We start from the raw sequence: 27,500 nt of genomic DNA, 5'->3' as shown, positions 1-27,500 counted from the left end.
CCTAACAGATAGGGGAACCAAGTAATCACCACACAATGGCTGAGGCCTACCAGCCATCAGAAACTCGTATGTTAGGCATGTATGCCTAATTTTAGGGGACAAAGAGCAGTTTCCCACCTATTTATCTAATTAACATGACATTTCCCACAATTCTGAGGGGTAGCTGACATAAAAAAAAAAGGGGGTGATTTTTCTTCTCTTCATTCTTCCACCCTGACGAGGGATTCAGCCAAGTTTGGTTAGCACTGCTAGGCTGCCCCAGTGGCCTGTCCCTTGTTATCCATCACAAATAAAGCTTCATATGCCGAATCCCCTATTTCCACTACCTCAGTGGTCACCAGCGACAGGAGGAAGCAGCAGGGCCTATCGGAATTGTGTCACAATTGCTCACAATTCATTTCTATTTTTAGCACACTCTTTAGCCTCTCTCAATATCTATCCTCATATCACCTAAAGCTTTCTTTACATCCATCCACCCAAACTTGGCCTTCCTCTTGCACTTCTCCCATCAACTCCTGCATTTACCACCTTCTTTAGCAAATGGACATTTCCCATTCTTTCTATATGGCCAAACCACCTGAACATATTCATATCTACTCTAGCTGCTAATTCATTTCTTTCATCCGGTCTCACCCTCACTACTTTGTTCTTAACCCTATCTAATCGAGATACGCCACCCACACTCCTCAGACACTTCACCTCAATCCCATTCAATATCTGTCTCTTTGTCACTTTCATTCATCACAACTCTGATCCATACATCACAGTTGGTGCAATCACTTTCACAAACAAAACTCTCTTTACATTAGTTCCTAAACCTCTATTCTCTACCACTCCCTACACTGCCCCCTAACACTTTACATCCTAAATACACTGATCTACAGTACTTCAAGTATCTCTCCATTCAACATGACATTGAATTTACCACCACCCTCCCTTCTCATGCATCTCATAATCTTACTCTTACCCACATTACCTCTCAACTTCCTCCTCTCAAACACCCTTCAAAATTCTGTCACTAATCAACTCAGTTTCTCCTCAGAGTCTGCAACTAATACAGTATCATCTGCAAACAACTGAGTCACATCAAACTCATGATCACTCTCCTCTATCAGTTTACATCCTCGACAAAGCACTTACAACTCTCTTACAACACCATCAACAAACAAATTGAACAACCATGGCAACATCACACATCCCTGTCTCAACTCAATTCTCACTGGAAACCACTCATTTACTTAACGGTAATTTTCTTTCCTAACACACGCTTAATGACCTATGTATAGACTCTTCCCTGATTGCAACAACCATCCACGAATTCCATATAACCTCATCATATTCCACATCGCTTTCCTATCAACTATCATGACCTTTCTCCAGATCCATGATTGCAACATACATCTCCTTACCTTTTGCTAAATATCTTTCACATATATGCCCAACAGTAAATATCTGATCCATACATCCCCTACCTCTTCTAAAACCACCATGCACTACTAAGATTGCATGCTTTTCTTTATTTTAAATCCTATTAATTAACACTCTGCCATACAATTCTCCAACCACACTCAACAAATTAAAACCCCTAAAATTACAACACTCATGCACAATACCCGTACCTTTGTATAGAAGAACAATATACTGTATGCACAAATGCAGTCTACAGATACCACTGACAACATAAACATATAACAGTGAAACCTCTAAATACGAAAGTTTCTGTAGACGAAAAACTTATTTTACTAAATGACATATGAAGATTTTTTCACCTCATATTACAAAAAAATTAGTCTGGATACGAAACGAAATTCGCGCGGCCACCAAAAATGTTAAAATTCGCGCTCAACACGTTTGTTAGACTTTAAACTTGCCACCATCGTCCTGCTCTCCCATTGATTATCTCTCTACCCTGATGATAGTTATTCCCATTAGATCCTGCTCTCCTGTTGGTCCGCATCTTTCCCATTATGCATCTGCCAGTGTCCCTCGACCATTTGATTTCGGCATTTGCTATCGTTTAGATTGAATTCATGTCATTGATTTTTATTTCTTACTTATAGTTTTTGTGTTGCTTTATTCAAACCCGTAATTCTATAGCATGGGTCCCAAGAATGTTGGTGATGTTCACAGAAAGAAGAGGATGCTTTCTAAGGAGATGGTGGAGATAATCAAGAAGTATAAGGGTGCCATGCGGCTGAGTGCGATTGATAAGGAGTATGGCCTAAATCCATCCTTAAGAAGGAAGCCATCAAAGTAGAAACACCTTCTTAGGACATGAAATTCCTTTTAAGTTAGAGGAGCCATGTCCATGATGAGATTGAGAGACTTCTTCTCTGGGTTACAAACAAGGAAATCGCTGGAGACATTCACCAGGACGGTAATCTGCTACAAGGCCAGCGCCATTTTCGGTGGTCTCGTGCATGCTCAGATCAAAGATGATGCATGAGAAGAGACATCACAGCAGGCACCCCCGGAGCTCAAGACTTCACACGGGTTGTTTGAAAAATTCAGGAGACGGACTCGCGTCCATTCGGTGGTGCAGTATGGAGAGGCTGCCTGCTAGGACACGAAAACAGCCAAAGCCTTTGGTAAAAAATTGGACTAGTTGACTTTCCAGGAAGGCTACATCTTCGACTAGTTGACTCTCCAGGAAGGCTATATTCCCCAGGAAGTCTGAGCTCTTTTGGAAAAATATGCTTCATCAGACATATCACAGGGGAAGAGAAGCTGCCGCCCAGGCAACAGCCTATGAAGGACAGGCTTACCCTTGCGCTCTATGCCAATGCCTGTAGGGATTGTAAGGTTAAGCCCTTACTGGTGTCTCATTCAGTGTGTCCTCAACTTCAAATCCCACAAAGTGCTAAAGGAGAAGCTTCCAGTGTTGTGGAGTGCTAATGCAAAAGCCTAGGTAATGAGACAGTTTTTCACAGAGTGGGTAAGCCTAATTTGATCTGACTGTTATAAATTATCTGGAAGAAAATCACCTCCTCTGAAATGTGTGCTGGTGTTAGAAAATGCCCCTGTGCACCCTCCTGGCTTTGAGGATGATATCCTCCCAGAATATTCCTTTATCAAGGTTCTCTTCTTCCACCTAACACCAGCCCTCTCCTCCAGCCTATGGACCAGCGAGTGATTTTGAATTTCAAGAAGCTCTATACGAAGAGATGTTTTGAAATCACGGATAGCATAAACCCCACCCTTTGTGAATTTTGGAAGGAGCAATATGATATTGTAATATGTCTCCAACTCATCGATCAAGCTTGGCAGGAGGTTTCGAGGCACACCTGAAACTCTTCATGGAAGATGTCTCCACACGAAAGTTTGAGGAATTCAACATAGGCTTAGGTGAAGGCAAAGCCAAAACCATTGACGATCCTGAACCTGTTTCGCAAACTGAGGTTCAGGAAATTGTTTCACTAAGGAGGTCTATGGGGGTGGTCGTCGATGAGGGCAGCATTAATGAGCTTCTCAAGGAGCACCAAGAGAAGCTTACAATGGACAACCTACAGGAATTGGAGGCTTTGCAAGTGAACGTCGTTCAGGAACAGTTCCCTGGTGGTGGAGAGGACAGACATATGACTATGACAAAGGTAGAAATTAAGAAGAGCTAATTCATCTTCATATCAATGAGGCAGATTACACAGAAAAGAAACACCCCGAAAAGATTCACACACGTCATCTTCTTGCACAGTTTAATGACAGTTGTCCGAGTGATTTCAGGCACATGTTAAAAAAGTAGGCAAAAACAAGCTTCCTTGGATTGTCATTTTTCAATGAGGCCATTAGTAAGCTAAGGTGAAGGTTAAAGTGATCCGGAAAAGTGGAGAAGTGGAAGAGAGGAGGATATTAACGAAATTTAGAAAGTGCAAAATGTAGTGGGAAAAAAAAAATTCAAATTGAAATTTTTCATACAGTTAAGTGTTAATGTTTCCTGCCATGTGTTAATGTGTTTTGTTAAGTTAAGTGTTAATGAATTCTGCCAGTTGTTAATGTTTTCTGCTATCTGCCCTCCTTTGCCGTCACTATCACTTACGGACATCGCCCCACTTTAAAGGTAAGGTTCCACATTTTCGTATCATTATCGTATTATTATCTTTCATTTATTATTGCATAATGTCCTAAAATCTACTTCATTTACAGGTATCAATGGTTAGGTTAGGTATATTGAATGATTCAAATGTACAGTATTTAGCTCTATTTCCTTCTAGTTTTACCTTAATTATAAAATTTAATGTGGTTTTTTCCGTAGGGCTTGGAACAAGTTGGGTGATTTACATGTAAAATGCAACTCATTATACGAATGCCAATCTTGAACTCATTAATTTTGTATTCTGAGGTATTACTATGTTATACAATCTCACCACCCAATCAAGTACAGTCACACCCCCTTCCTTAACATTTCAGCCCTCACATCATCCATACCAGGTGCTTTTCCTGATCTCATTTCATCTACTGGTTCTTCACATCCTCTCTTGTAATCTCTCTCTCATTCTGATCTCCCGTCATTGGCACCTCAACACCTGCAACAGGTAATTATATCTGCCTCCCTATTATACTCATCATTCAGCAACCTTTCATAATATTCAGCCCACCTTTTCCTTGCTCTGTCTCCTTTCAACAACCTACCGTTTTCATCTTTCACTATCTCATTTCTCGATCCACCCTTCCTTACTTCTTTCCAAAACTACTACTTATTCTCTATACAAATGACCCGATCCCTGACGCCACCTACAGTCAGCCTCCCTCTTTGCCTCCATAGCAGTATAACAGTTGTTATTTCCATCACCTTATTCTGATCAACAGAATTCTAGTAATTTTCCCAAATATCACCAAGAGACTTTGATATCAGGCTAATAGTCATTATATGAAAGAAGATATCTTCCAGGAAGTAATTTTTGTCTTCCGACTCTTTTGCTTATTTGCCCACCTCTTTATTTCCTGATACCCACATGAGCTGGAACCCCACAATACTCAACTTATTTACCTGTATTATAACAAAATACAAACACTAAAATTTTCAAAACTAGAGAGTTGTAGATTAAAAAATGTCAATGCCTTCAACACACTTTTTACATTATCAAATATAATAAAATTACCGTCTTTCATTACTTCTACTTTTAAATAGCAGTCAGGATACTACAGATACACACGTTTACAAATTAACAAGATTTCATACCAACAAATCCGATGCCAGCACAGCATTTGGAGTCTGCCGTAAATATAAATCCACAATCCATGTGTTGTTTTGTATTCCAAAAAGGTGAACAGCATTTCTTCATTCACCATGCTGCCTTTAGAGCAAGTAAAATGATTACAGAGAGAAGGATGGGTGACTGATAACCCTGCTCCTGGAAAGATTCAGGTTATTTAGTAAAGTAGTTGTTTCACTCTGAATCCATAAAACTTTTGGGAAGTAAAGTGAACTTCATAGTATGAAAAGAAATGCTCTTTATCGGAAGTTTGAAAGGTCATTGAATTAGGAAGCCTCTGTAACCTATACCAATATCTAATCATAGAAGACTGGAAATATAAGTCCAGAGGACACTCACCTGTATCAATTACAAGACCTAGGGATGGGGGATGACCAAAAAGCACCAGTAACTAATCTGATGCCAGTAAGGTGAGTGGAATCTAAATTCGTCAACTTGGTAGCAGAAGCAGACAAATATATTTCGCATCCATATAAAAGTTTTGATGAAATAAGGGCTTTATACAGTCATAGAAGAGTCTGACGATCTGCTCCCCAAGATGTAAGAGTCAATACTTTAAACATATTTAAAATCACTAAACATTTAAACCTTAGGTTTTTGATACGAGATTCAAGTCAACTTTCTGTTAAAGGTTAGACCTAGAAATTATGTTTCTTCAACAGAGGGAATAAATGATTATTTAAGCAAATATCTGGGTTTGAGTGTAAACTACGAATGCAATAGAAATGAATGACGAGCACTTTGACTGCTGCCAGGACTTCCTTCAGGGATGGTGATGGCAGCCAAGTTTGAGTAAGGGTCTCAGGTTTGTAAAGTTCAAGTGATTGTAAACTTTTTCATTTGTTCCTACACTATAATACTGTACAAACCATCGTCATTTACTATAGAAGACTTATCTTTAGCTGAAAAGTTCTTGCCATTAGACAGAAGAAACCTGGTTCCTTACGACTCATGAACAGGTGATGATTAAAAGAAAAATGAAGTCTAGTCCAGTCATTCACCACTTTCAACACAGGCTTACTTGTAACCTACGCCTTCGACCCAAAGCTACTTGTCCTGTAATGGAGCTAAGGTGGCTAAACCATTTAATGAGCAGTTACAACAAGTCTAAGATTAAAGGTTTTCATCCACAGGTAATGGGCAATGAAGGTTGTCTAACATTTCCAGACACTCGCATGAAGAACCTGCAGCACAGAGAAGCTGCATGAGAAGGCTAAAGAGGTAACAGCAGCCCCCCCCCCCCCCCCCCCACATGTCATAAGCCTTTATTTGTACTCCAATTTCTGCTGGGGATGAAAGAAAACGTGAAATTACGTCCCTCAACCTAAAAGAAATGGTGTTCTTGGTGACCTTTATGTTTGTTAGTACTAACAAAAAAATGCTGCACATGATGTTTAGTGGATCTGGTGCATCTGAGGTATGCTCTCAATACCCTAACAGGACAGACTAACAGCTGATCAGGATCTTCAGTTACTTCTCGGAGACTTGCAACCTTAAACAGGGATGAACTGAGAGAGATTTCTCCCCCTACTCCCTTGACTGAGGGATATTGAAGGAGAGCCTGTGAAGTATGCTAACTCATTCGGCCATGGTCAATGAGAGTAGAAACAGTTTCAATTGTTAGATCCTTATCTGATACCCATTTCAACGGCTTGTAGGGTGTCATCTTAAGGGAACATAATATCTTGAATAAATTCTAAGATGGTGGGCTTACCTCAACTGAAGGGCAGGATTACTCCAAGCTCTGTATGAGCATAAAGAGGTCCTCCAAAAAATGTCTACTCTGTTAAGTCTAAAGACTTGGCTCAAGGCTGCGCAATATACCTTTATTGCCGAAACAGAGTAGAGTTTCCTGTCAAAAGTAGAGTAAAAAATCAACCATTTCTTGTATAGAGGCTCAGAGAAGATGAATACTCCTTCCAAAACACCAACCACAGAAGAGGCATACTTGGACTGATACACCACACACACAAGGATTTTCAGAGGCATCCAGACATCTATTGTACTGTCTCTCGAGAAAAGCCTTTCTGTGAGAGAAGATGCTTAATAACCTCCCAGAATGAATACAGACTTCTCCACCTCGTGGTAAATCCTGATGTGTGACAGGTGAAGTAGGTCCATGTACCACACCATGCGAGGTCACATTGGAGCTACGAGTCATTACTAAGTTTTGCGAAACCAGGACATTGTTCAGTACCCTTCTTAGAAGACAGTACGGAGGGAAGGCGTAAGTGTTTAGACAGTCATACAGATGCTGGAAAGCATCTTCGAATGCTGCTGCTGAGTGAGCAGTAAATTGGAAGTTTGTTGATGAGGAATGTGGCAAACAGATCTAAAGTTAGGAGCCCCTCGTTATCTAAGGACATAAAGACTATTCTGAGCAAACTATCTGTATCCTCTAGCTCAGTTCTCTACCACCACGTTCTTTTTTCCAGGTATAAATCTCGCTGTTAGGGCTATGACATATTGCGCCTCTTTGTTTGCAAATGCAGGCCACCACGTAAGTGTTGTCACTCATCAACAATACCGAGTGGCCTTTGAGAATGGGGCAACAATGCTGTAGGCATACCCATGCTACCCTTAGCTTTAGAATGTTGATGTGGTCTTCTTGGTCTGACCACACTCCTGATACCATCAAATGGTCTAGATTGGCTCCCCAGTCCTCCTTCAAAGCACCTGTGAACAGATGAAATTCCTTTCCTCAGCTTTGCAGTCTCCAACCACCACTCTACATCTCATTTGGCTTCTGTTCCTAGGAATACCAAAGGCTGGGGATCGAGTGTTGCAATCATGACGACTTCAATTGCCACTGAAGTGAACACAACCATAGTCTTCCTCCAGGAAATAACCATTTTGGAGAAGAAATAAAAGAGCTTTTGCCGTGTGTGGGCTGGTAGCCTTGGATGCTTGAAGTTAAGAGATCCTTTCTTCCGATGTGAATACTTGTCCCTGAAGGGTATCAATCTCCATCTCTGTGCAGATAAGCCTCTGGGATGGGATAATGACTGACTTCTTTCTTTCTATTTAACAGGACCCTGAGGTCCTGACAAAAATTGAGAAACCTGTCCCAAGTGTGAGAAGGGTCTCCCTGGAGTCTGCAAATATCAGCCAGTAGTCCTGGTAGAGAAGCAACCCAAGTCCGTTGGTATAAACCCAGGACAACAAAAGGCCGAACACCCTTGTGAATACCTGAGAGTCTGTTAACAAACCAAAGCAAAGGGCCTTGAACTAGAAAACTTTCTTGTTAACCATTATCCTTACATATTTCCGAGATGCTAGATCCACCAAAATCTGGAAGTGTGTGTACTAAGGTCCAGCCTCACCAGAAAGAACCCTGGTCTTATCACCTAAACAACTACGAACAGAGTCTCTATTTTGAACGGAGTTTGTTGAACAAACGCATTCAAAGAAGAGAGATTGATGACCAGTCTCCAGCCTTCATATGTCTTTACCACATGAGAAAGTCGACTGAAAAGAAACGCGAGACCCGTCGTAAACTTTCTAAAGAGATTTTTGTAGCATCTCCTTGATTTATTCTTGCAGGGCAAGATGTTCTGCCCAGAGATAAAATGACGTCGATTTAGAGGGAGGATTTATAGGAAGAGGAGAGCTAATAAACGAAAGAAAGTATCCTGAACACAGGACTCTCACTGACCAGTCTTCCAGCCTGTGAAAGACACACCTCCTCTAATTCTTTTGTAGGGATTCCCCCATTAAAGGCTGAGTCGGGGAATGCCCATCCTAGCACATAAATTTACCCCTTTCTTTTCCTTTTCCCCGGTTAAGTCCTTGGGACTAGTGAGGGTAAAAGAGAGGGAAGGTTTCAAGATGATAGGTTGGGGCTGACCAGCCCCTCTCCTCTAAGCAGTACAGGCAGATTCTCTGGTCGTGACTGTCTTGATAATGAGGTTTGGGGGCACAAAAGGACAGAGCTCTCTTCATTAAAAAGTTTTGTGTGCCTTTGCTTCCTTCCTCTGTGGTGGATGCTATGGTGTCTTTTAGAGGGAATAAAAACACGGTTGTAAAAGAGGCGTTCCTCAGATCCAGCTTCTCTCTAGTGATACACTTGTGCATCCTGGAGGTGATAAGTTTCCCAGCATTGAGAACCCAGTTAGCTCACTGGCTCGCTGCTTGATACATCACATACTCGATCGCCCTGGCACCTGTCAGTAGGATGTCCTTTAGCAACTGTTTCTTATCTAGGTTGTTCAAGTCCAAGTAGTTAGAGAGGTAATAATCTGTGCCGGATAAGTGGTCTATCCAGAATGCCGCCTGGAGGGTGTTCAGGGCTGTGACTTCCAGAGGCATAGCTTCTGCTTGAGAGAAAGAAACTGGGACCACAGTCTCTCTCTGAAGAGCAGACCAGAGTATGACTGTAACCTTCAGGTCTAGCGGGAGAGGAGAGGGAAATGCTCCTATGGCCTTGTAATATTTCTTCAGCTTAGACAGAGGACAAGTGATCAGTTGGGAAGACATGTCCGCCTTCAGGGAGTCTTTATCTCCCGCAACAGGATCTTGTACTTTCCTTGGTACTTCCTTGGATAGGGTGAACAAAGGTATCTCCCTGCAAAATTTGGCACTGGAGGGAAGAGCTCAGCACAAGATGTCAATGGTGGCAGTCTTTCCTTTGGGATAAGACCCTAGTCTGTCACTCAGATAGACTTCGCCTCTCCTTCTTCTGATGGTACTGTTCTGGGTGCAGCTGGTTGCGGGGCCGGAGAACCAGACAAAACATCATAAGTCGACTCTGTATTGTGGAAAGAGAGAGTCATCTGTAATTGGCTGTGAGGGTCCAGTAGTCGTCGAGGAAGACTTTTGCGCCTGATGAGTATTGCGTACAACTTGTAGCTGCTCGTTAGGGTCTGCCAAAAAGCCTTTCTTCTTGGTAGGAGGAGGATCCCTCTTACCCTTCTGTAATGTGCCCGCAGACAAGGTTAACGACGACATACTGCACGGATCTCTAAGGTTCCGTGATTTGACTAATAAAGTGGACTGTGACTTGACGAACTCAACCAGCTAAAGTCTGTAGCAATTGGTAAAGATTATGACCTTCAGAGAAACATTATCTTCATGAGTTCCGCCCTTTGGGTCACCCCTAGGGGGAGTGACAGGAACCCTCTTCCTACTCCTTTGCCTGGAGATTGCGTTGATCATTGATGGGCCAGGCAATAAAAAGAGAGACAGAGGGACTTCGTATTTGGATTTTTCAGTTGATGATGACTAACAATTAAGCAAACAGATTGGACTATCTATAATTACCAGAATGGTGGACAGTTTCAACACAAGACCAGTCTCTCTTCCCCATATGACTGGAAATTCAGGATTTGAAGGTGTCTTCCGCTTAGTAGTTCTTACTGGAGAGGAACTCGTTAACCTCCTAGAATATTGTACTTCATGTTTTCCTCCTTTGGAGAAAGGTCCAATCAGGTATGTGAATATCTAAAAATCGGAGAATATCCCTTAGGAGACAGTGAATTTGGCGAATAGTACGCCTGGATAAAAGCCTATCAGAAAGCAAGTCAGCAATGAGGCTTGCGGCTCAATTAGAGTTTGATGGTGAGAAGCGACAATGCTGCATAGGTGAGGAGCAATGATATTGCGGTGGTGAGGGCTAGGAGTGGCAAGAATGCAAAGGTGAGATGCGATTGTGCCATGTTGTCAATGAGCGACCATATCTCAAGGGCAAAGGTGAGATGTGACTGTGCAGCAAGGGCAACGAGAGACAATATCACAAGGGCAATGAGATAAGATATCGCAAGGGTGAAGGTAAGATGCAATTCTGCAATGAAGGCGATAAGTGAAGATATCACAAGGATGAAGGTGGGGAGCAGCTAGAACACAAACGCAAGATGCAATTTTGCTGTGAGGATGAGGTGCAGCTACCACATAAGGGAGACATGATTTTGCCACAAAGGTGATGAGCTACGATGTTATATTGGCAACAAGTGACGATGTCACAAAAACGACAGTAAAGTAGGGTCATTGTGTGAGGATTTCGAAGCCCTGAACAAGCAATGGCTAGAAAAGCCCAAATGCAATGGCTTAAAAGCCTTCACAAGACTAAAAGGCGACTCTTGGTGAAAATGAAGAGGAAAGCTTACTTTGAGCTCATGACAAGCAAGGACGATGAGGAGAGCGATCCTGATGCCTTCGATGAACAAGCAATACATCCAGTGAACACGACATCTGTGATGGGCTGGGGTAGAAGATTCTTACCTTCAGGTTGGATTTGTGTCAAATTGTAGAGCACTAGGCCCCCAAAAATGAAAATGCTTGAAACATAAGCGATTGCCCTTCGGGAAGGACGAAGCATGAGGAGGTTGTCTTGCAACCTGTGAGGGGAGTCTCGAAGAGCTAGAAGGCTTGCAAGGGACAGAAAAACGGAGACATTTTCTGTGCTGAGGAAGCAGGAAGACGAGGAGACCGGTTAACGTTAACGTCCGTGAGAAACCCCGATGTCTGTTCTTCTACTGGGGGTTTTGCTACAAGGAAGCGGTTAAAGATGTCCTCTAACAGTAAGCATTTGATGCCACAGGATGCACAGAACCTTGGCTTTCTGTAAGAAGAGACTCACCCTCAGGAGAAGGAGCTGTCTCTCTAGGGGAGACGACAACTCCCCTTTACCCCTGTGTTTGTCTAGGAGTTAATTTGCTGTCACTTAATCAAAAGCCACTAGAGAAGAGTTGGAATAGAGTGTCTTGGGAGCAGTAGGCCTCAGTTTCTTGACTTTGAGGAAGACCACTTTTAGGCTTCTTCCTCTTCCTCCTCCTAAACTTCACTCACTTGGACGGCAACCACTCCCGACATTCATAAAAAGGAGATGTTTTGGCACAAATATGGCCTTTGAACACTCAGCATAGTGTATAAGAATCAACCTCAACACTACTCATAAAACTGCAGCAGAACTTCAGCAGCACCTCTGGGCATGTCCGAACAATTGGCATGATCATACAGCCATACACAAACCTATAGAATTAGAAAAAGGAAAGAAAGATTTATTTTCCCAAACAGTTCCATAATGGAGAAGAGGCGATAGCACTCTCTGATGGCTGAATTCAAAGTGCTTGGGATCAAAGGCAGACCAATGTAGTGTATATGTGTGGTGGCCTCCTAGCGACCAGTCAGTGGGCTACCAGCCGATATGTTTACATCCCGAATAAGATTTTAACTGACATGTTCCAGTTTTCTCTGTATCTATAATCCTATAGTGAAGGAAGATGGTTTGTATTATCCTGTAGGAACAAATAAAGTTACACTGACTAGGTTGCACTACATCATCTTACCTTCAACCCTTTCATGCTTCTAAATCTTTGAAACTTCAAATGACATCAAGGTACCTGTATATTTTAATATAAAAAAGAAGGTTATTTGAAAATGCAAGGGCCTGCACATACTGTATTATAAAAAAAGGTGGGAAGGGACATTCCAAACAAGATGCAACGTTCCCCTAAAACTATGAAAACAGCAACGTTCTTGTGTTAGCTGTTAGCTTGTATGGCCATGACCTTAACTCAGTATCTCAGCATCACTAACACACGTTCAGTGTACAATACATGACTAGTTCAATAACTATACACCTACCAAAATAGAACTATATGCTCTCTGGAAAAATTCTATGAGCTTGAGAAAAATATTCTTAGTGGCACAGTGGCTTCTTTCATATCCTCAGGATAACAGGGTAATTATGCAAATCATCAGTCAATAAATTCAAGGGGCTATATAATGTAAGACTTTAAAATGGCTTATGTAATTAATGTTATATTGGAAATTTATTAGCTAATATACTACATACCTTCCACAAAATGTATATTACTATAGTTAAGGGCTAGTTTACATAAGAAAACAGGAAATATAGTACAGTAGAGTTGCTTAAAAATGTTAATTTATTATTACTACTTGTACTTGCCACTCAAAAACTAGCTAAGGCCCACTTTTTACATGAAAGTAATTAGATAATACCTCAAACACTATACTGTACTGTATACTGAAACTAATTACAATACAGTAACTGAAAGTTAATGGTAAGTAAAATAAATTGATGATGCAATATACTGTAGTTATTATTTTATCTGATAAATATATATATACTGTATATACATATATATATATATTATATATATATATATATATATATATATATATATATATATATATATATATATATATATATACATATATATACTGTATATATATATATATATATATATATATATATATATATATATATATATACCAAATAATTTACTAAATATCCTTATAAGAATAGTCTAAATGTTTGTACCATATCAATATCAATTAGGAATATCTGTATGTAAAAACACATGCTAATCATTACAAAGGACACAATACTTGAAAATAAACTCTAAATGTAGATTCTTTATAGCTTCAATACAAAAAGGAGTCACATCATTGTCCTGAGGATATGCAACAAAACCAACCACCATCACATACAAAACAGTTGGTCAATAATCTGCTACCCAGAAGACATGAGCGCAAAAAAAATTTGTTAAATGATTCAATTACCATTGTGAGTAAAAAAAAAGTCAACCTATATGCATATTGAAGGGGGCTATCAACCTCCCTCAAAACCAACCATGCTTCCAAAGAACGCTTGTAAAATATCTGTGGAGACAGAGTTTTGGAATGACAAAAACAGCCCATATTCAAAGAAAGAAACTACTTCCAATCTCACTGTATCACTTGGGATATGCACTTCAAGATACCATAGAATTATTATAGCCCTACCTGTTTTTTTTCTCTTTTCTCAAAGATACTACTGGCCATAGATAACTTAACACTATCTACAAAACAGTTATCAATTCATCTATATTCACAGTCCAGTCTTCAACACTCACAAATTTATTCCGCTTGTGGAATACTTTTAAAAACATGAGTTCTTTTGAATGGGGAAGTATATATAAAACAATTATTGGTTTTTTTCCAAGAAATACCTATATAGAAACTTACAAGGTATTCCCATTCTCTTTATATCCTTAACAGAAAAAAAACTTTGAATTGACTAATTCAGTTATCAATTTTGTCCGAAGCAAATAATTTCAGTGTTTCCGATGAACGGTACCTGAATTGCCTAAGGTCATGTAAGTCTTTCCTTATCATAACGTAGGGATCAACAAACCGAAGGTCACCAGTAGTTCTAACATGAATAGAAAACTTGTGTTGACTATAGGAGTAACAATGAGAGTTTAAGATGTAAATCTCATTCAAATTGCCTATTTCCTCTTTCCTTTTTACAAAATCCACAACCTAAATCACAAATGTATTAAGTATGTCTATGTGGGGCCTTTAATTATTTCTCTAGTTTTCTCAAAATCAGAATAGTGTATCACCTTTCAGTTTACTAATACAAATCTATCACTTGTGATGTGCTTAGTTCTATGCTTTTTTTTTTTTTTTTTAAACTACCAGTACATTATGTAGTGTGTTTCATGAAATACAGTATAGTTACTTTTGCTACAATCATTGATCAGTTCAATATACTGTAATCTAAAATGCATTTCAATATGTAAATTTTATCTTGTTGTAATCTGCTGCATTTTCTACATAAATGATTATTCTTGAATCAAATTTGCATACAGTACTATACTGTGATTACATACAGCACACAGATAAAGCAATATCAGTTTATCCATAAAGTTTTTAAATAATGAGCTAATCAATTTTACTAAAATATTCCTCAATCTTATTTTATATAAAGAAATCAAAGTTTCCCTACTGAGTATCAATTGTTGTGGGCTCATTTATAAACGAAATAAGATAACTATACAATACTATGATGCATTTAAATTCTTCCTAGCAGTGATTATTTTATCACGTTTATTAGTTGCCTAAACTCGGACTTGAAAAGCATGTTCTTTATCTGTTACATGGACTAATACTAGAGTCACATTAAAAAATCTGTTTTAATTCTAGAATATGGATAGCAAAGTAATGGAACTTATAGACTATATCACAAGTTTAAGTTGTTGACTAGAACAAATACTGTACAGTACTTGAGTTTACTGGACTATCTTAAAAAAAACATGAATCTTTAATTATCAAAACTACTTATCTTTCTTAAAATTAATAAACAACCACTGTCATTTTTGTGCCAATAGCATTAAATCCTCCTTAACAATAGTAGCTGGTTTAGAATTGAAAACTTTAATTGCTCAGTCAATAATAAATTACTTCAATTGAGCATCCTGTTGAATGGCCTTGCAACATTCTAGGTATGATAGAATGTCATTAAACATAAGGAACATATCATAATACAGTACATAATAGCCATCAATCATAGCTAATGATGACATTTGATGATGCTCAAATGAGTAATAAAGGTTTCGTCCTCCAAAGTTATTGCAGTAAGATGAAGAGATGGACAAAGGCACGACTGCAGGACACAGCCTAAAGGGGGAAAACTGACAACCTAACATGCTTTCCAAACTACAGGACACAGCCAGTCATGAAAGTAAATATCCAGGCTCTCAACTCCAGTGCAAGCTTCATTCTCAAGAAACCACACAAAACTTTTTCAAGAGCCTAGCAGTCAAGATGGTGTCAGTAGGAGGCTCTTTGAGATGATTAGTGAGGATTGACATATCGGTAAGGAACAATATGCTGTAATGCTTTAAAAGGACAGTCACATCCTTATGAAATATTTAAAAGGACAGTTACAGCCTTATGAAATATTTAAAATAGCAGTGTCTACCCTCAAGTTGATAAATACTAATGCAATTGAGAATGATGAGTTCTACAGTTCCAAGGCCAAAACTATGGTTACAAATCTTTTATCACTGAAACTTCCAATGTTTGCTAAAGCATGTACAAGTTCCTAAATTGATATATAACCAAAGAGGGTGTTCCATTACTAGTTTTGTCATCCTTGGCTCAAAGCACAGGAGAATATCCTCAAAATGGCAGAAAATTCCAATTACCCAAATGCAAAGTGCAAATCCAATTAACATACACTACATCTATCTCCTCTTGAAGCTTGAGTTTCACTAAAGAAAGAATACTTTTGATAATGATGCTGGAGAACAATTACATAAAAGCCAAAGACCTCTATGTTATTATCTTAATCATCAAACTAAAGAAAATACTTCTGATAATGATGCTGGAAAACATTTACATAAAACCCAAAGACCTAAATGTTATCTTAATCATCAAAGAGTAAAACGTCCCCACACTAATTAAAAGAAAACACTTTTGATTCACCCACAACTGAATAACCATGAATGTCATCTGAACGAGTTACCATCCAAAATTGTACATTCATGTCCTTTGCAATTACAGTACTTTACTTTAATTGACCAAGCAGCAGTTATTCCTTTCATGACCCGCATCAGTTTTCCATTTTGTATCCAGCTTCTGTTAAAATAATAAAAAACCATACTGTACAGTGTATTTTCTGCTTGTCCCTAAACTTTTGTGGCACTCACCAAGAGACTTTGGTACTGTTCTTCAGTTATGGGAAAGACCTAAGCAAAAAAGGAAAAAAGTTTCAATCTAAAGTTTTTCTTCTATCTTCCTATTAAATGTAGTACAATAACAATACTGCATAATAAAAGATCTGATGCATGTTAACACTGAGATTCCATAAGTTGATCTTTTAGAGGAGTTTTCTGTGCCTAAAAATAACAAATGTAGTGTATTACTGTCTATATCTACTCAAAATGCTAATTTTCACTAACAAAAGCAATTTCAACATATGCCATACAATAACTTAAGCCACTGACTTGATAAATCAAGAAAATTTAAGGAAGACTTATCAAAATTAAACAATAATCCAAATTACTAATGCAAGTACAGCATCCCTATGTGTTTAAAATTTAGTCAAGCATGAAATTTCAACTAAATGTTCACATCATCACCAAAAATAGCAGCCAGTACAACGTCCAAGATTAAACTATGTTTCTACAATTCAAGATATGCAAAGTGCAACAGTTAAAATACAAAAATTCTATATCAATCCTCAAGTTTGAGGATTAACTTACAAACCATGGATAACTTCTTAATTTCCCAGAGTTAACTGTCCTGCCTTAAGAATCAAGACAATTAGTTAATTTTGTCTAGCAGCCATTCTAAATTGTCCAAGGGAAAATTTTCTCATGATTTACAGAAAAGTTGATAGCATTTTACAAGAGTACCCCAAGCTTTCTTGAAGGTACTTAAGTCTTCAATTGGGGAGAATCAAGTTTATAGATTCATAATTTCTCCATTTAATTACACTTCACAATCAGAAGTGATCCAATTATAAAGTTCTCACAATGATTGAAAATGCAATGCTATGTACCTGTAGTACAAATCATCCAAAGGCTCCAAGGTCAGCAACATCTCTGAGCTGTCTCTCGCCCAATACGCTTCCTTTACAAATAAGTTTAATTCTGTTCTTAAACTATCATAACAAAACAATGTCATTATGAAAGGCGAGGCCAATACCAAGTTACTTTGTTACACAACAAAATACCCAGTTGTGACTTTACCTTTCTTCAGGATTTAGGATTTCCATAAAAAAAATTATTTAGAATTCAGCAACATGATAACCATAAAGAAAATTTATTTAGAATTCATCAACATAAATACCGAGTCTTAAAGATAATAAACCTAGTTTGGGTAATAAACCATTTCCAAAAGGACCCAGAGCCGTAGTTTATTTAGTTAGGAAAATGGAACATTAAGGGTAAACAGAGTAGTCAGTAAACAGCATATATACGTTTGAATTTGGAATTCTAACTGGCATTTGCACTGCCAATACTTTTTATATCTCGCTAAACACACATATTTTAGCTTCGTTCATGAGTTTGCACCATGTTAACATTAAGAAAAGTTTTCTTGCATTTAACATTTTCAAAAGATGTCTACCATGACCACTATAGTCTCATCTTTATTACGAAAAATGAATCTTGAGTCCCAGAATAAACCAATTCTGATATGGTATTAGCTAGAATCCAGGATAGACCCTAAAGCCATTCTTATCAAGTAACTGTAATTGATTAGGAAGGTGAATGTAACACTATTAAATTTATCATCAATTCCTTTCAATAGCTATCATCAGAAGGGTACCCGACAATCTAACAAATTCTCGTGTCCCTATGACATTCTAAAGATATATTCTCTAAGTTAACTGAATTTCATGGTATCTTGCTACGTGCATCCCTAGAAATAAAGCAACAACTGCCATAGTTGCTTTCCCTGCAACTGACTGATACCATACCAAAAGCAGCCTGCTTTGGGCCAGAGCGGGAGCATGTATACGATATGACTACAGAATACAGTACGGGTAAGAGTAAAAATGTATATACACTAGGTATATGCGTAAGTACTGTAGTATGTATAAAATCTTACTATTTATCTGTAGAGATACATTTATAACCAATATATAAATACTGTACTAAAAACATACAGTATGCAGCATTATGTGTGTATGTCACATAAATAAAGAAGGCCATGCATGGATAAACTTCAAAATATTAGTAGTATTAATGGTAGTAACAGTAGTAGGATATGCAGCAGCAGTGGTAATGTCTAGAATACAGTACTGGCTAAAAATATAATTTGTATGTTAATAGATTATTAGAAAAGGCAAACACAGGCAATAAACAGTGGCTTTTGAAGGAAGCAAGTGGAATAACAACACAACACCTTGCTTAAGTCCCTCTATGAAATGCCACTAAAACTGACCTGGCTTTCGACTCTACAGCTTGCTCTTGGCCCTCCGCACACACTTTCTTCCTATTAACATAAACAAAGAATTATTTTTCTGATTTGGTAATGCCACTCAATAAACATATTTTGGAGAAAAACCCTTTCATTGTATACGAAAAAATATAGCATAAATACTCTGCCTACCGTACTGATCACAGGGACGTAGCCTAACTTTCCTATGCATACTGGGTTACTTTGAAAAGAATGTACAATAAAATAAATATTCTAAAAATTAATTTGTATTTCTAATAGCTATACAATCCTAAGTCCTTTAGTAGAGGTAAAAGTTTGGCAAAAAAACATGGTAACAGCCAATGAAGAATTCACTGGTGGTTCAGGTCTGACAGCAATCACAGTCTCCATTCAGATTCTGCCTAGGACTTGAAGGGTGAATGCTGCGGAAAGTGGAATCTAAAGTACTTAGGTTTGTATAGCTAGGAAAAATACAAATTACTTTTAAAATTTGTGATCTGTTCCTATGCGAACACAAACCTTCGTCCTTTAGAAGGGGAATCATCCTTCGGAGGGAAGAAGTCTCACTCTCCTAACTGGCTGGGATTACTGTACAGTGATCAGTATGGAGAAATCAGAGCAAAGAGTCCTTACATCCCTCGACCATGGTTGAGTGACCTATTGCATCACGGCCCAGGAGTCTTTTCATACAAAAACCTATCTTCTAGAGGGAACAAAGTTCCATCCATGGACTGATAATATATAAATACTAAGTTTGCCTTCACTGTCACAATCCCCCTTGAGAGGAGTGTAAGGATTCTACACTAACTATTAGAAGATGACTACCTGTCACTAGTGTACTCACCTGCATCAGTGTCCGTTCCAGATCGATAATGTATCACCAGCTGATACCAAAAAAGGGAAGGAAGGAAAAGAGAAAAGAAAGCCAGTCATTCTCACTCCTAAACCTTAAAAAATATGAAGTAAATGCTATCTTAAATAAAATGCTTCTATGTCCCAAAAGGAGCAAGGCTTCCTTCATCACTTGCTGGGAAGCTACCACAGGTCCTATGGAGAATGTGTCCAGGGACCTGCATGTACAATCTGCCTCTTCCAGAAACCCGCCTTCAACACTTCGGCACCTGAACGTTTTTTTTCTGAAAGTCAATTTAGTACTGTATTGTACTAATCCCTCTGACTTCATAAGCTCTACAGGGTTTCAGGCCGATGTCTAGGCTCCTTGCTCTGTGGCCTCTATTGATGATTTCACGAAGCTAGGAGGACATAGTGATTCTGTTGATCTTCTTCTTTGTCCTCCCTGTGCTAAAGAAGATATTCTGTAAGTTTGGCCTATATGATCTAGTTCATTTTATGTAAAGCCTAACTGCCCTTACAGGACACAGAAGCAGGTCATCTGAATTATCGGTCGTCTCCTTCAGCGATGATACTGGAAAGGAATCAAACCTAGTCAGTGATTGATGGGTTTTCTCTTTTTTCCACAAATTTAGGAACAAATGAGAATAAAATCTGTCTCCACCGATGAGATTGTGGCACTAAGTACGACAGTTCATGAAGTTCTCCCACTCTTTTGGTAGAAGCTAAGGCTAACAGAAATGATAAATTCGTAGATAATTTGTATGTTTCCTAATGATACAAACCTTTAGCTTTTTATTAGGGGGTATTACTTTTGGTGAAACTGAAAAGAAGAGCCATTGAAAATTTAGCAAGGGTCAACTACCCATCCTGCTAGTTTGCAGGGGATAAGGGGGGGGGGGGGGGGGGGGGGCTTGCTACTGTTCCCACTCACACACCTGTGATTTAGCTCACTTTGCTTGGAGGTAGGACTTCAAGGGGGATAGGGTTGGCGGGTATTTATATAAATAGCTGAAGGTTTGCATCGTTAGGAAAAATACAAATCATTTACGAATTTGTCATTTGTTCCATAACTGGAATACAAACCTATGCTATTTATTAGTGGTGACTCACCCATTAGGTGAGTGGACATCCCTGCCAATCTAGCTTTTTGGCTTTACCCAGGGGCTCCTTGTATTTAATATGCTGGTCCCAAATATAAAGAGTCCCTATATCTTGCTAAACACTGCTATGCAAGGTCTGCGGCCTACACAAGCTGTGTGTTGAGATAAGCAGTGTGACTGTCAAGGTGAAAGTTATTCTGAGACTTTGTAAGGAAAACTGTTGGACCAGGACTTTCCCAATACCACCTCGCCAGGGTATGGGGACGCAACAATATTGACACGATACTAGGTACACAAGGGAGCACGGTTTACCGGCAGTGGTTGAAGTCAGCTTGTGCAGAGAACCCAGGCTGCTGCTTTCCCCATAGGAGGGGAGGATGAAGAAAAGAAATAGAGCCAGTCATTCCTTTTCATTCATGCAGACTAAAGCCGGGTATCAATGCCCTCAACCTTCTGCTACTTGTCCAATAAGGAGCTTGAGGTATACAACCAGCTGTTGTGCAGCCACAACAGGACCCATAGAGATCGTATCGAGTTACTGTGAGGCAAGTCTTGCAGGAAAAAGATTGTGAAAGTCACCTGGAGCATTCACACCCTTACCTGTAGAATCTGCGTCACAGAGTGATCTGCTTTGAAGGACCAGGGGCATAGCTATGCCCCTGACATCATGGGTCGACTATAAAGGAGGATCTGGATTCAGAGCGTAATTGATGACTCTATGAATCCAGCAGAGATGATGTCTTAGTGATCCTCCTCTTGTCTCTACCAGTGCCGACAACAAGAGAAGGTACCCGGGTGGGCTGTTGCCGTTCTCTTGAGGTAGAGCCTCAAACCTTCCCCCGGGTAAAGGAACAGATGATCTGGATTGTCAGTTACCGAGTTAGTCTAGGATCCGTCATCTCTGGAGACTGTGGCTTGGCAACAAACTCAGGGACAAAACTGAACGTTGCCTTTCACCCTTCTCATGAATGGGCGATGTCGATAGAGACCACAAAGTTCCTTGACTCGTTTGGCCACTGTCAAAGTGAGTATGAATGACATCTAAACCAGGTGAAAATTTGTTGCCTGGTGAAGTGGACCGTAGGGAGATCTCCTTAGAGACCGGAGAACTCGAACCGTGTTCCAAGAGGGAGGTGTCAATTCCAACTGGGGAAAGGCAAGTTTGTAATTACGCACGAGTTAGGAAAGATCTAGCGATGAGGGATGTCCCTTCCTTTCAGTTTGAAGGCAAGGCTCAAGGTTGAGTGATCGTCTTTACCTGCCGAAACTTTTCCTCCTGCAAATACTCGAGGATTACACTATTGCTGGAACAGAGGTATCGAGTGAAGAGATACGCCTTCCCATGACACCAACCACATAAAAAGACGTTATACTTTGCCTGGTAGACTGATGCTGAGGAATTCCTCAGATATCCAGACCTCTTCGCAACTTATTGTGAAAAAACCTCTCTGAGCGAGGGGGTGCTGGATAGTCTCCAGGCATGCAATCATAGTGACGCTAGAGCTTGTGGTAGATGTCGAAGTGTGGTTATTTGTGACGTGGAGAGGGCTCTCTTGGAGGCTCCATCCGGAGCTGCAGATGGCTCAGAAACCATTCCGCTTAATGCCATAGCAAAGCTATGAGAGACCTTGAAAGGCTGACCGATGTTCTAACCTTGTTTAGTACCCTTCTCATCAGACAAATCAGGGACGAGACGTAAACATCATTGTTGTATCCACCGTTGTTGGTATGCCTCTTGCCAGATAGCCTTGGGGTCTAGGACTGGGGAGCAAAGGAAGCCTGAGGTTCAGGGGCGTTGCAAAAAGAGCCACAGTTGGAGAACCCCATAAAGTCAGGACTTTGTAGGCTACAAGGTGATCCAAAGACCATTCGGTACACATCATCTATGATGCTGAGCTCAGATTGTCAGCGAGCACATTCCTCTAGTCTGGAATGAAGCAGGCTGATAGCGGTACCAAGAGGACTTCAGCCCATCTTAAGTGTTTATACTACTAGATGGAAAGTGGCTGCGAGCAAATTCCTTCTTGCTTGTTGATGTGAGCCACTATGTGGTGTTGTCGCTCATCACACCACTGAGTGGCCCAGCAGGAACTGATGAGGCTCTTGAAGGACCAGAAAGTTGGCCTTCATCTCTTAAGAGATTCAAGTGAAGGTACTTTCGGACTCTGCCTGAGGTCATGTGGGGCAGCACGGTGGTCCCTCCTCCCTTCTTTTGAAGTGTCTAAGCACTGCATCAAGTTCGGAGGGAGGGGGGGATGAGACGGTTACACCCCTCCGAAGATTCTCGACTGCACCCTTCCCTTGAGGTTCGTTCAATTCTCTGGTCCCATGGGGATCAGAATATCCAAGGAATTGAAGGCCTGATTCCAATTGGACTAAAGCCACCACTGGAGAGAACGAATCCTGAGGCAGTCATTGGAAACTAGATGATAGGTTCCCAAGGAGACGTAGTCACTCTAGGCTGGGAGTTCTTCTCGTCTTGAAAAGGGGTCTTATGACCTTTCTCTAAGCCTCGCTATCCTGTCTTTGATGAGAAGGGTTTTGGGGATATTGGTATCTAGAATCATTCCCAGATATACAGTCTTCTAAGAGGGAAGTATGGAAGACCTCCAAAGGTTTACCATGATCACCAGCTTTTGGTAAAAAAACTTCAGAAGAATCAGTGCTGATGCAAGGTTGCCACCGATTCTGCCAGGATCAGTCAGTCGTCCAGAAAATGGAGGAGACGGATGCCCATCCTATGAGGCCAGGATGGGTGCTGTGGAAAGCCTGAAGCACTATTCCCTGAACGGTTATTTCTTGTTATCTAGACAGAACCTTCGATACTTTCTTGAAGACGGATGGTTTGAGACCTGGAAGTATGCGTCCTGTAGGTCCAACATGGTGTGGACATCAGCCCAATGGTCCAGCTCCTTGCGGATCCTTTCGCACAGGAGTTTGTTGACGCTGAGATCTTGACTTGTGGAGAAAAAGATGAGGCGCGATACCCTGTGTAAGGATTCTTCCCTGGGAGAGAACTCCTTTAAGTGATAGAAGTGGGTAAGGCAACGCTTGACCCTACCATGCGCCCTGACATGGTTGATACTATTCCTTAGAAAAGCAAACATTAACCAATGGTCAAGGGCTGGGTATCGTGGCTACTGTACAGTTGGAGAGGGCTCACGAGTAGTCACCTGTCGACAAGCCACTGATGGGGGCTGTCGATTGCCTGCCGATTACTTTATTGGATTGGTGTGATGGCGAATGGCGAGTAGCAAGAAGTACATTTTTTAACCTTCCGATCTAAGGAACAACGGGCAGGGGTTGACTAGAGAGTCTGAGTGATGAACTGCCAGTGAAAGGCGAACTGCTATTAATTGGCGAATCGGAGATCTGTGACCCGAAGATGGTAACTGACAAGCAGACGAAGGCTGTCTGGTCAGTCAGACAAGGAAGGCTGGTGATCAATGAGTTGGCGATTGGCTTGGAGTTGGCGATTGGCTTGGAGTTCCCTGAAAAACAGCAGAATGGTTTAATGATCACTACTTTGCGATCGGCAAGCCACTGACGATCAGGGCTCGGAGCTCTGAAAGGAAGCTTGGAAAGCTGACAATCAAGAACCATATGATTAGAGAAAGGTTCAACGATCTGAGTGTTGAGCTAATGATCGGTGAATGGCGATCTAGTGATCGGTGATCGAGAGCATTAGCAAATGGTAAGCTAGAGATAAGCGAGCTAGCAACAGATGGCTATCGAGGACTGGTGATCGGCGAGCTAGAGATCAGCAAGCTGACGATTGGCTATTAGAGAGCTAGGGGTCAAAGATCAGCGAGACTAATGTCGATGATCGAAGAAAGAAGAACTAGAAATCAGCGATCTAGGTGTCACCAAGCTGATGACTGTTTATCGACTAGCAATTAGCAATCGGTACACTAGCAATCGGAGATCGTTAGCAATTGGCAACACTAGAGGTCATTGATCAGAGAAAGATGAGCTAGCAATTGACGATCTGTCGATCGGCAAGCTAGCGATCAGCAAACAGTGATCTAGCAATCAGCCGGTTGATGATATCTCATTGGTGGAAGACAAGCTAGAAATCGGCGGACTAGTGAACGGCGGTCAGCGAGCTGGCAATTAGAGATTGGCGAGCTACTGATAGGCCGTTTGTAATGTCCAGATCGTGTTTGCTGATGGTGGTACTATTAGAAAAACCTTCTAAAGAGAAAGGGACCAAAGGTTCCCTATGAGGAGTCTCGACTGATGGTAGATGCGGTGTGTCCGCCTTCGAAGATGGAATCTTCGGGATCTTGACCCTTTCTGTGAAGCGTCTTCCCTCTTTTCCCAGTGGGAGCGCTGTAATATGTTTGCAGGGAGGGGAATGGGGTGATGGTGACCTGTCAAAAAGTTTTCCCTTTCGTTCTTTTTGCTTCTCGCGCGAGTGCGCAGGAGAGTGCTGGAGTGTTGGTGAGCATTAGTGAGTGTTAGTGAGTGTTAGTGAGTGTTAGTGAGGGTTGGCGAGAGCTGGCGAGCTGGAGAGCGCTTGTGTGCAGGATCGCTGGCGAGCATGCAAGTGCTGGTGCGCAGGTGAGTGCGGGCGTGCAGGCGAGCCCTGGCAAGCTGGAGAGCTCTGGTGAGCTGGGGAGCGCTGACGCACAGGAAAGCATTCGCGAGCAGGAGAGCGCTGACAAGTAGGAGAGTGCAGATGTGCAGGAGAGCACTGTCAAGCGTGGATGAGCTGGCAAGCACTGGGGAGTCTGCAAATGCTGGTGCTGAGAATGGGGAGGCATCTCTCCACCAGAGGTGAAAGCGTACTTTTAAGGAGAAGGGATGACGCCCTCTGGGGGCCGATGGATCAGCCATCTGACCTTCAGCAGCAGCAATCCTCCAAAGAGGAGTCTCTATGAGTGGACCCTCTCACGAACTAAAGGGCTGATCACTTCGCAGGAGAGACTTGCCTACGACTATGCTCAGCCTCTGAAGGAAGAGAGACTCAGCAAGGGGGAAGCGTAGTCTAGGTGAAGACACCAACAGCAGTCGGAGTCGATGAAGTGATAAAGAAGATGCAGGGAAGTTCTCCCTCGAAAGGGAGAAACAACCCCACACCTGGGGCGGAAAACTTTCACTCAAAAGGGAAAGTAGTCCAACCCCTGGAGGCGAAACTCCTGGCAGCGCTCTAAGATGATCTGTCAAGAGCCCTGCCTGAGGATGCATAGCCGGACCTAGTTCCTCGAAGAAGGAGTGCTAATCAGGAGATCCCACAGACGTACTGTACTTCTAAGGAGAAAGAATGACGCCGTCTGGGGGCCGCCAGTGACACCAGATTCCCCAGGCATGAACGAAACAGCTCTAGTTCGTCGGCTCTTAGTCGAACGAAAAAGAACTCCATTGCTAGCTGAGGAAAAATAAAAGAAATCATGTAACAAAGAAACTCCCTTGGGTGGGACAACTAGTCCGCGACGGGAAAAGAGACCACCAAGGGAACAAACATAAAATGAGAACTGCGCACTCTGTTCTCCGTTTGACATCGACGTGAGAAGGAGAGCCAAGAGAAACTGTAATAAAACAAGAATTACAATTATCTAAATCAGCTAAAAATATTCACTAATCAGAAGAACCACTGGATCCTCTCACAGAAACTGTTTTCCGCGGTGAAGAAGCTGAAAAGTTAAATTACAAACAATCATAATTTCACTTAAATAATTAAGAAAAACAATCAGAAGGGCAACCTAACACTCGAACGGAACCCCATGAAAGCTGAACAGCCTCGAGATGAGAAAGACCAAATTCAAGCTCTGAAAGGCCACACTCCCTTCCCACAGTCAACCCTTGTGTTCCCGGTGGTAGAGAGAAAAGCAAAGACAACAGTTGAACGATAAGTGTCCAAACGATGACGATTCCCCTGCAGCGGAGGAAGAGTCAATGGAAGGTTATCAGCCGACGGGATGACCGATGGATAAGGGGGAAAAGGTTGGAAGGGAAGGTTATCTGGCCTTGTGCTAGTGTCTTGAAAACCTGCAGTGTCATGCTATCACACACAGCACAAACATTAAAAAGGAAACTTACAACATATATCTATATCTATATGTATGTAAGTATGTATGTATGAATGTATATAAATATTCTATATTATACAGTAGGAAGCAGTCGAAGGGAACTTCCATCAGGACGAACTGGGTATCTCACCCAAAAATAGATTTTTTCCTACGTCAAAATCCCTTATATATATATATATATATATATATATATATATATATATATATATGTATTTATGTGTGTATATATATAGTGTGTGTGTGTATATATATATATATATATATATATATATATATATATATATATATATATATATATATATATATATATATATATATATATATATATATACACACACATATATATGCATATATACATATACATTATACATATATATACATACATATATATATTTATATATACACACATATATATATATATATATATATATATACATATATACATATATATACATACCTATAAATATATATATATATATATATATATATATATATATATATATATATTTATATATATATATATTCCGAATTATGCGAGAATTTGGTCGACAAATGGCCCCGCATAAATGGAAAATCGCCTATTTCGAAACTTAACAGGAATAATTCCATTTTGGCCATGGCAAACA

General features: G+C 40.5%; 1 protein-coding gene across 14 annotated transcripts in view; it reads right to left on the bottom strand.

The window, feature by feature from the left end:
• The window catches only part of LOC137631142 (synapse-associated protein of 47 kDa-like), a 717,291-nt gene that overhangs the window by 619,459 nt on the left and 70,332 nt on the right, over positions 1-27,500 (bottom strand). For 11 of the 14 annotated variants that reach the window (XM_068362822.1, XM_068362819.1, XM_068362838.1 and 8 more), the window contains exon 3: positions 18,891-18,941. The exons of the other annotated variants lie outside the window; for them this stretch is intronic. In XM_068362822.1, coding sequence (XP_068218923.1) covers positions 18,891-18,941 — 51 coding nt within the window. The remainder of the gene's footprint in view (positions 1-18,890; positions 18,942-27,500) is intronic. 14 annotated transcript variants of the gene reach the window in all.

The sequence above is a fragment of the Palaemon carinicauda genome, chromosome 39, assembly GCF_036898095.1.
Source record: "Palaemon carinicauda isolate YSFRI2023 chromosome 39, ASM3689809v2, whole genome shotgun sequence".
Lineage (NCBI taxonomy): Eukaryota > Metazoa > Arthropoda > Malacostraca > Decapoda > Palaemonidae > Palaemon > Palaemon carinicauda.
This window is presented reverse-complemented; position numbering and strand designations above follow the sequence as displayed.